This window comes from Daucus carota, chromosome 5 (genome assembly GCF_001625215.2).
Source record: "Daucus carota subsp. sativus chromosome 5, DH1 v3.0, whole genome shotgun sequence".
NCBI classification, from domain to species: domain Eukaryota; kingdom Viridiplantae; phylum Streptophyta; class Magnoliopsida; order Apiales; family Apiaceae; genus Daucus; species Daucus carota.
In genome coordinates, this window is record NC_030385.2 from 7,358,358 (window position 1) to 7,368,782 (window position 10,425).

Below are 10,425 nucleotides of genomic sequence, written 5' to 3' on the forward strand. Positions count from 1 at the left end.
TTCTTCTTTCGCTTTTTTTAATTCTGGCTGGGATATGTTGTCAAAATATTGAGACAAAAATTGATAAATATCGTGGAGATGTTCATTCAGTTGGAATGTTGTACAGTATTATACAGGCGGCTACTTCATTTATTCATTATCTTAGTGTAGCAAGCATGAGAAACAGAGTGCCTGCGCAATAAAGAAAAAGGCGGCCTTGAAAGCAGAAGAAAAGTAAGAGAAGGATACGTGTCCAATTATGTAGGATTTTCAGGTTGAATGAAATCTAAACAATCGTCTGTCCTGGGGTGGTGGTTAAGACATATAGGTTGCACAAATATAATAGAGAATGAAATGAAATTCATATTTTTTTTTGATATTAAAATGAAATTTATATTTTATTTTATTTTTGAAAAAATGAAATTTATATTCTTAATTAGGATTGATTAAAAAAATTATATAATTTTCGTTTCTCTTCAATTTTTTCGATCATTTTATTATTAAACTATGTGTTCAGATCTTTAAACACATGTTCTGAAGAAATGCTCATTAAACTTTTTAACATATTTTCCTATAAATATTCATCACAGGAGATTAGACTCATTAATATTTTATCATTATTTTTTGTATATTCTTTTTCTTCGTAAATTTTTTTTATAATTTCTTTTTGATACTTTTTTTTTAATAATCTTTGATTTCATTCTCCACTTTTTTAATAAACCTTTTTATCAACCTTAAGTTTTTTACTCAGATAATAAATTTAAAATGTGAGATTACGGTGGGGTTGCTGTTGCAGACAGCAACAACAGCTTTTTGCTGAAAAGCAGGTGAAAAACTGTTTGGTAAATCTAAAAGCAGCTTTTCCGAACAGCAGCTTTTAGCTGAAAAGCTGCTTTTAGAAAAAGCAGGTCCTCCTATGTTTTTGGAAAAAGCTGTTTTTCAGCTTTTACAGAAAGCTGTTAGAGATTTTATTAACAAACCTCACCAAAAACATCATTATTTTTATATTATAAATCAAAATAAGCAAATATCAAAAAAATTACCAAACAATAATCTGATTTCTACAACAGCATTTTTTCTACAACAGCACTTTTTATACCAGCACTTTTTCTAATACCACAACAATTTTTAACAGAATTTCCAAACAGACCCTGTAACTGTATCGCCGACTAAAGATGTATGTTAACTTAAATCATCTTTTTTTTTTTAAGAACTTAAATCATCTTCTTGAAACTACATTCTCGTTAAAGACTTTTATTTCCATGTGTGAATATAATTATAATTATACATATTACAAATATTTAGTGATTTGATTGGATGATTGCCATCTTCGTATGCTCTAAGGTGACTCTTAAATATAAATAACATTAATTCGCTATTCACATTAGAAACCTGAATCAGGCTATTTATTATTAATCAAGTAAATAATATAAAAATTAATTTATAAATAACATGTCCATGTCTCGCTTCTACGATAGTTATCTCTTCTATCCAAACCCGGCACTTTCGTACACGACATGATTGAATGATCCAAAATTTCGTGTTTGTATTTACGTTTTTATTACACGAACATGAAAACGAAAGTACACGATTTAATTTCAATCCGTTTTGAATTTATCCATCGGGTACACGACCCGAAATACACGATATAGTTGATTGATTATAATAATAGATAACTAATAATAAATAGCTATAAGATGATTTATCATATATAAGGGTTTTGGTCCCTGACAACTGATCGTCAGGGAGGCTTTATCTAACACACAACTTCATTACCATCAGATCTGTATTTCAAAGGTCTAGATTGAAAGTTGTTTTTTTAGGTATCGGTTATAATTTTCCGCGGATAGGGAAAGTCTCTATCCGCGAAAATTTTCCGCGGATAAGAACTTTCCATATCCGCGGAAAATTATAATGGATACTAAAAAAAATGAAATTTTAATATGGACCCTTAAAATATAAATCTGACAGCTCTGGAAGTGTATGTTAAATAACTTGTCCTGACAACTGATTGTAAGACCCCATAGATAATTAGTGGTTTTATACATAACATATATATAATATCAAATAATATGTAAAATTTAATTAAACATATATTTTAAAATATTAAAATGTAATTTAATATTCTATTTTTTTTCATTTCATGTATTTTTCGTGTATATTAGGGTCGTGTATTTTTTGTGTACATTTCATTTCCTGTATTTTTCGTATACACTTCGTGTCGTATATTTTTAAGCACACAAAAATTTTGTGTACTTCATGTCCTCAGATTTACGGATTCGCAGGGGGCGCCTCGGGCCCTACTTAGTTGACTGTCGTGTCATGTTATTTCTTTTTTTTTTCTTGTTGCGTTCGTGTTTAGATTTCAGGATACGAATTCATTTCGCGTCATGTTCGTATTTGTGCATCAGATACACGACACGTAAAGTACACAACACGACACCAATTGCGAGGTCACCTAACGACCATCTTATTATTATTAATGAATAAAAAGTACGATTTTATATTCAACAAATCACTCACTTATTTTAAATGTATCAAACAAGTTTTTCATTGATAATGACTCTTTAATCGTTAATTTAAATTTTATTTTAATTTATTTACTAAAAAAATTGGATTGTCTATCGATTAATAATTAAACAATTGATGTAGTTGATACGAGATTTCAAATTAATAATTGATTGAGTAAATTTAAAAATACACGAATTATATAATACTACTATAATACTACTATATTCCAGCCGTAATATTTATCTAGTTAAATGAAAAGAAGTGAGGAGCAAGCTATTAAACCGAGTTTCCTGGGTTCGGAAATAAGGAGCAGAAGGACCACGCTTCCAAAACCCTAATACACTTTCCCCTTTTTCTCCGGAATACAGGTTTCGAATTGAATACATGCTTCTGTGTTAAATTAACTAGTTCTTTGTTTTATTTTTAGTTGTTCAACTTGATTATGTGTCTGGGATCAATCGTCCATTTCCCCCTTTACACGTTTTTCTTAAATTTGTTAATTTGTGTAAAGATCTAACTATTGTTTAGCTCATTGCTGTTTTCTCTTTATAAATTCTAATGGCATGATCAATTTTTAATGATGAGTATTCTGCTTTTTAATATAGCATGGCTAGTAAGACCAAAACAAAACGACCTAATTGTGGAACCGCAGCAGTTGATAGACTTGGCAACTTACCCCGAAGCTTAATTGAACTCATCCTGAAACACTTGCCGGTCCACGATGTAGCGAGAATGAGTATCCTCTCGAAAACATGGAGGGATGTTTGGGTGATGCACCCACACCTGGTTCTTGATGAGCTATTTTTTAAACAACTAGTTTCTAAGAAAGTTTCGAAAAAGGATAAACTAGCTCAAGTATCTCAAGTTTCGAGAACTATTAGTAATATTCTTTTAGTTCACACTGGCCCCATTTTAAAGTTCCATCTCTTCATTCCTCGAGATTTGCCTCTTCATCAATGTGTAGACGTGGATTTTTGGATTAAAAACATCTCAAATGCGGTTAGGAAATTGGAGCTTTTTAATAAACCTTTCACTGCCTACAAGATTCCCTTGTATTTGTTTTCCTGCTCGGAGTTGACTCACTTGCATCTCACAAAATGTATACTGAATCCACCCCATAGATTTGGAGGCTTTTGTAATCTGATTAGTGTTAAGCTTGAAGATATTGTAATCACTGCTGACATGTCATTTGGGACTCAACTTAAAACACTGGAGCTGGAAGGTTGTGCTGGGATCAAACATTTGGGATGTCATTTTGATAATAACAACGTTCTCACTCGCTTGGTAATTCTATACAGTGAAGAAATTGATTTGGGATGGTTTGAGTGCATCCAAAAGGTGGAAACTCTTATGTTGAAAGCAGTGTCTAATTCTAGGAATGAACGCATCAGTTTCAACAAGCTAGTTGCCAATATGCCTAGAATCAATGCTCTAGTGCTTGATGACTTTTTTCTCGAGGTAATGTACAAAATTTGAATTTTTAATTAACTGACATTGTCTTTAACTAATTTGTTTAGTGCACGTGAAATATCATTTGGCCAAATGTGTCTCACATTTTAATTTATTTCTGGGTATCTATACATATAAATAGTCTTTGGAACCGGGTGCAACTGTTTTGGAGAGGCCTATAACAACATTACGGCTGTTGTTCCTTGTTCGTGTTAGATCTGAATATTTGGTTCATGTACAGTACTTGATCAGGTGTTCGCCCAATTTACTGCATCTTGACATAAACTTGGTGAGAACTAGCACTATTACTATTGTTTGGTACTTATCAAATGGATCATTTGCACATATTTTCTAAGATTTCTGATGACTGCTGAGGGACATAACTTGAACAGGAATCTAGATTGCTCCTCTTCCTATAGTGGTGAAAGGAGAGCCAAATATTAAAGTCCAAAATTAAAATAGTATAATTTTTAGATTGCTCATATATGAGTTAAATGAAGTTGCAGACTATAGGTTTGGAAATCAAAAAAATTTAAATAACGTTGGAAACTTCATAAAGAAACTAGAAGGCAACTATATTATATATTTGTACAACCCCTCTGCATTTTAATAAAAAATGACACTAGACATCTTAATCCTGAAAATCTTTGTTTTTATGATATCCATTCCTTTAGCAACCCTATGTCCCACATTGAAATTGTTTGGCAATAATTATAATATACATCCTTAAGTATATGGCTCACAAGTGCATTAACAAGTATCATCTTTGTGGCCCAGTCGTTGGTTTGTTTTGTAACCAGTGAAGTGCTTTCTTGTTTTGTTGATTCTAAAATGTTGTAATTATTTTATTCTCGCTTGAATCTCCTACTAAAAATTTAACTATATGGTGTATGTACTTTCTATCTAATAATTACATCATGTCAGAAATTTTCTCCTGTTGTCCATTATTGTGAATAATTTTCATTTTTTTTTTTTGGTGTAGTTTGTCTTGTCAGTTTATTTACCCATGTTTTCTTATCTCACTTGGCTGGTCAAAATGAACTTGTCAATTTTAGAAACTGCTTTATCATTCATATACAGTTTTCAACTCTTTGGACAAGATATAACTTATTTTTTAAACGGTGATTTACTATAAATATCTTCAATTTGTCTCTTTTTTTTTGAAAAGCAAATTAATACTTAATTTTGGGCCAAGCCCTTGCAACTTAATTTTGGGCCTACCCCTCATAATTTTTGTGTTAGACCCCGAGGCCCGAGGTTCAGCAACAAGTGCTGCCTACTACCAACAGCCAACAAACCTTTCATCTTCGTTTTTGGACTTGACTTTAGAACCATGATCAAACACTTGGAAATTGCCAATCAATGGCTTAATATCCAATTTTTCAAACAAAACAAAAGCATGAACTAATAATAAACTTTAAAATAATAATACTTAAACTAGTAATAACTGAACTTATAGATCATCTAAACAGTCAAGACGATCCACTGGCACCTATCTCTTGCTCCATTCTCAACGCTGACCCATTACTTTGTGTCATGCAAAAAAAGCTACCATGGCACCTTCCCCTTCATTATCCGAGACTTTCACATCATCCTCAGTGTCCTTGGCTTGCTTATCTTTTTGCATCATTTCTTCATACTCCAAAGTCATCTGCAAACGTACCCGATCCCATGTCATACATACACTGATTGCACAAATTTTATAATTGATTTTTTCCTGTTTATTTCTTATATAAACCTTGTATGTAGGAAAATGGAGTAAATAGCAGCGATAATATGGAGGCACCGGACTTTATGGTGTCCTCGGCGCATATGATTTTAGACAAACTTAAAGTTGTGGAAATGCATGGGATAGTTGGTTCAAAGGCCGAGTTTCAGTTAATAAAGTTTTTGCTTGCATCTACCCCGTGGCTTAGACGGATTGAACTTTATAAGGACACCACAGTTGATCCTAAAGGAGAGTTAAGGATTTTACAAGAACTATTGCAGATCCCAAGAGCATCCACATCTTCAAAGATTATATGGAAGTAATTTGTAGTAGGAACTAGAGGGCATACTTGTTTTCGAAGCAGATGTCAGAGCATCATATAATTGTTTATGGACAGTCCTATCGTTTGCCTGTCACTCTAAGGCTCCCCCACTTTTGGTGGGTGGACGTGGCTGTATCTTATATATAGGTCCAGGTCGTGGTGAATGATAATTTTGGCCAACCTTTCTGCAGATAATATGCTCTGAAAGGTGTAAGGCTTGGTTTTTGTATGAACATAACCGTGTAAAGGCTTGAACGCTAAATTTGAAGGTATTAATTTCCCAAGATTACATTCTGACATGAACGCAGTGTTGGGTATATGTATACATCAATTCTAAATGGTGGTAAACATGATTTTAAAAAATGGGGGTGAACGAAGTGAAGAAAAATTGCACTCGTTTTGAAGAGGCTTATAGCAATCATGAACTTTGAGCTTGCTGTGAACCATGTTGAATTTTATGGTTCCAAGCAGATGTCCATTTATGCTTCTCGAATTTTCAAAAGTTTAAGTCAGTGAGTTGCGAAAAAGTTTAAGTGAGTGAGTTGCGATCAACGTAACATATAGGGTTCGTTTGGACAAAAACTTAAAAGAAGTGACTTCTTGCTTAAACTAAAAAAGTGGAGTAGAGAGCACGATTGGATAGCCCAAGTGGTGGGTTCATCCTCTGTTGTCCCGGGAGACCCGGGTTCGACTCTGGCTCATCGGAAAAGTATTAGAACAGATACTAATTTGTGAGGCATATAAGCCTGCATTGTCAAAAAAAAAAAAGTGGAGTAGAAGTGAAACTTTTAAGTTGTTAAAAAGTTTGGTAACTTTAACTTATAAGTTTTTTGAGTATTTGGATAATTTGACTTATAAGTTTTTGCAGTGTTTTGTATTATAATATATATATTTAATTTTTTTTTTAATTTTTTATTGATAATAAATAAAACTTGGTTACAAATTAAAATACAAAATAATTGAAATATATTTTAAAAGTAATAAAACTTGATACAAAATAATTAAAATTTGACACAAAATAATTGAAATACAAAATAATTAAAATAATTTGGTAACAAGTTAAATTAAATTGAAAAACGTTTTTTTCGACGGAAAAAAGTGAGAAGCACATAAGAGAAGTAAAGAAATGAAACTTCTCACTCCCGGCTTTGGAATTGAGAAAAAAAGGCTCCGGCTTTTTTAGCCAAACCAACCTCAGACTTCAGAAGCACACTTGTCCTTAAAAGAAGTGGTTACTTCTTCTTCCAAACACCCGCGTACTATCAATAACCCTCTTCTTCTTCGATATACTTCCTTCATCCCTTCTAAAATACCAAGTAGTTTGATTTTTTGGCACACATTTCTAACTTCTTTGATCAAATAGTTAAAATTGTTATTTTTAAAATTTTCTACGATGAAATCGTGTTTTGCGCCCACAAAACATCTTAAAATTGCATTTTAAACCCAAAACACAACTTTAAATAACGTTTTGAATTTTAAAAATTAAAAAATGAATAACCCAAGATAAAGTAATGTTTTGCACTCAAAACACAATTTAAAGTAGCTTTTATACCCAAAACGCTGCTTTAATTAGCGTTGTTTAACTTTAAAAAATAAAAAATATTTTTTTTTTATCTAAAACGCTAGACCATGTTGTGTTTTATATAAATACAACTTAAAAATGCGTTTTGAAATGATATATGAGACCATTTTAAAAATGTAATTTTCTGGAAATTATTTGTTAAACTTGTGACAACGAGAGTCAACGTCTCGATATATACACATTCATAATAATTACTCCCTCTTTCCCTCTCATTTCTTTATAGTTTTTGTAAATTATCCGGCACACATTTTAAAACTCTTATATTTTAAAATTTCATAAATTATTTTTGAGATTTTCTTTTTATGTATAAATTCAAACATCAAATTTTTATTCAAAAGAAAAGATATTTAAAAAACTATATTTTCTAAGAGAATTCGTCTGAAGATAAACTATCTCGCGGGCAGAGATAATACTCCCTTCGGCCTCCTCATTTGCTTACGTTGGGGGACGGGGACTCGACACGCATTCTAATGCTCTTATAAAACGTAGTTAGATAAATTATTTTGAACTTTTTTTCTTCTGAATAAAAGTTTGATATTTATATTTTTATAAAATTTTTTTAACTATATTTTATATGCGAAATGTGCGTGGACAGTGTAAAAAAATTGTAAAGAAATGAGTGCGACTGATTTTAGCCCTTCTAAAGAAACAGAGGGAGTAATATCCTGAAGGCGCACCACACTAAACCTGTCGGAAGGAAAACTACACCAACACAGTCTAGGAAATCCAAACCACCAAACAAGTGAAAATCCCTAATAAAACCCTATTTCTCAAACATACATTATCCTGTACAAGCTGCTTGATCAACTATACAAGTGCAAATCCCACTGCGTACTTGTAAGTGTATTCCGGCCTGTGTAAATATCAGTATTCCTCTGTAATTGTCATATTTTATATGCATAACTCTTGTATCTATCTTCCTTGAATACTGAAAATTAGGTAAATTAGAATGCCTGACTTGATTTCTTGACATTGTATGTTTACTCTGTATTATTCGTTCCCAATTAAAATTAGGTAAATTAGAATGCCTGACTTGATTTCTTGACATTGTATGTTTACTCTGTATTATTCGTTCCCAATTTACTGGTTCAATAGATAAATGTGTTCGGGAGAAGCAGATGACAGCAGATAAATGGCTTGCTATCATTTTTAGTGCTAAAGTGTAAATGAAACTAAATTCACACAAACCTAATCATTTTAAACTGAATTTAAGTTAAAACGGAACCCATTATTGGTTCTTTTGCCGTTTCAAAGCCATATCGAGCAGTAATTAACCGAGCTGAACCATTTACTAAGTGAGTCTCAGTGAAATAATAAATTTATACAAGTTTTTAAGTTATCAGGTGATGTATTCTAACATGATAGGAATAAATTTTACAGTTTATATCTACGTTTAACAAAGACAAGGCTGCTGATTATGTTTAATCTATAAGTAGTTGTGTTATTCTGACCTTGATTATTCATATTCACCTATTTCAGTGAAAGGGTAGTGATTTGATTGATCTCAATGTTTAGATTAAGTCTTCATTGCAAATGGTGTTGATCAATACTTCAATAGCAAACGTTTCAGTTTAAAGATTCAGTTCCAACTACTTTTATAATCAGAATGTTGTATACTGCATTCCAGTGACTTGCAAAGATTATTTATAAGATAATTTGTATCCGTCTTGTGTGTAAATTTACATCTGGATATAATATTTTTAAAGATATTTTTAGATAGAAATTGAACATTCTTGAATGAACCAATTATTTTAAAACCTATCAGTTTGGTTGGGTTTGGTTTTTTTTTTAGAACTGAGGTTCTATGGTCACCCTTACTTTTAGTATATAACAAAGAAATAAAGGGGGTGGTGTTGCTGCTTGCCACGATCTTGACATTTACATAGGAATTTTGAATTTGCATCATAATTGCCACACATTTATCAACATATTTCCAGTGTATCCTATATGGCTATGTATCATAAGCATAAGAGGGAATGTCGAAAGCTTATGGACTTGTTAGGTCTATATTTAATACTAGTTGAAGGTCCAGATTTATAATTTTAATATTTATAAGAAAGGTCTTGAGTTGATTTTTGTTAAAAACAGAAAATTAACCTAGTATTTTTTATTTTTTTAGTTAATGGTAATGGTAGAATAATTTGACAACTATAAAAAGATTTGGTACATATAGTAAGAGAGTAGAAGAGCTCAATGCTTGACAATTACATGTATTTAGTAAACTGTAATGCACTTATAATGAATATATTTGAAACTTGTACAAAAGTTCGTGCATTGCATATCTTTTTAATTAAAATAAGATAATATAAAGAGAAAAAACATTATGTTGTGTTATGTAGAATCGAGCCTTAGATTTTAAGTAGAATTTCAATATTCCTCATACTTTTAAAAGTTATTTTATTTTTATAATATCGAGATATCCACACATTAACTTTTGGTAGTACTTTCGGTATGATATTTTTTACTATGCAAACTTTGACCTCTGTCTAATTTTGCTAATAAATGGAGAAGTAGATGTGGTGGCATCATTATAAATTACTAGGGGGAAAAGTTGGTTGTACTTTATTAACCAATTTGTACTTAGAGACGATTAAGGTCCAACAAATGTAAATAAAGACATATGCTGGACTCTTGACCTTAGTTATATATAGTTGAACTGGACATCAACAATGATTGAACTGAATGAAAATAATGTTAAATCATTGAAATATTTACTTGTTATTTTAAGTGTCAAATGGTGAACCCTAAAGTAACTTTTACAATTATATGTGACTTAATAAGTTTAACTACATATGTTTGTACATATATAAGTGAGGTTCATCATGCAGCTGTTGAACCTTAGCCGTCTGTGTTAAACTGTAGGTTTATGTTCCT

At 31.5% G+C, this 10,425-nt stretch overlaps 1 protein-coding gene across 2 annotated transcripts; it reads left to right on the plus strand.

Annotated features, from left to right (window-relative positions):
- Window positions 1–2,737: 2,737 nt before the first annotated feature.
- On the plus strand, window positions 2,738–6,268 carry LOC108219823 (F-box/LRR-repeat protein 13-like). 2 transcript variants are annotated; one of them, XM_017393353.1, is made up of 4 exons: window positions 2,738–2,858; window positions 3,096–3,948; window positions 4,082–4,228; window positions 5,689–6,268. In XM_017393353.1, the coding sequence occupies exons 2-4, from the start codon at window positions 3,097–3,099 to the stop codon at window positions 5,968–5,970; spliced, it is 1,281 nt and encodes a 426-aa protein (XP_017248842.1). In that variant the 5' UTR covers window positions 2,738–2,858; window position 3,096; the 3' UTR covers window positions 5,971–6,268. The 2 variants fall into 2 exon arrangements, with proteins under 2 accessions (XP_017248842.1, XP_017248843.1); XM_017393354.1 differs by lacking the exon at window positions 4,082–4,228.
- The last annotated feature ends 4,157 nt before the right edge of the window (window positions 6,269–10,425 follow it).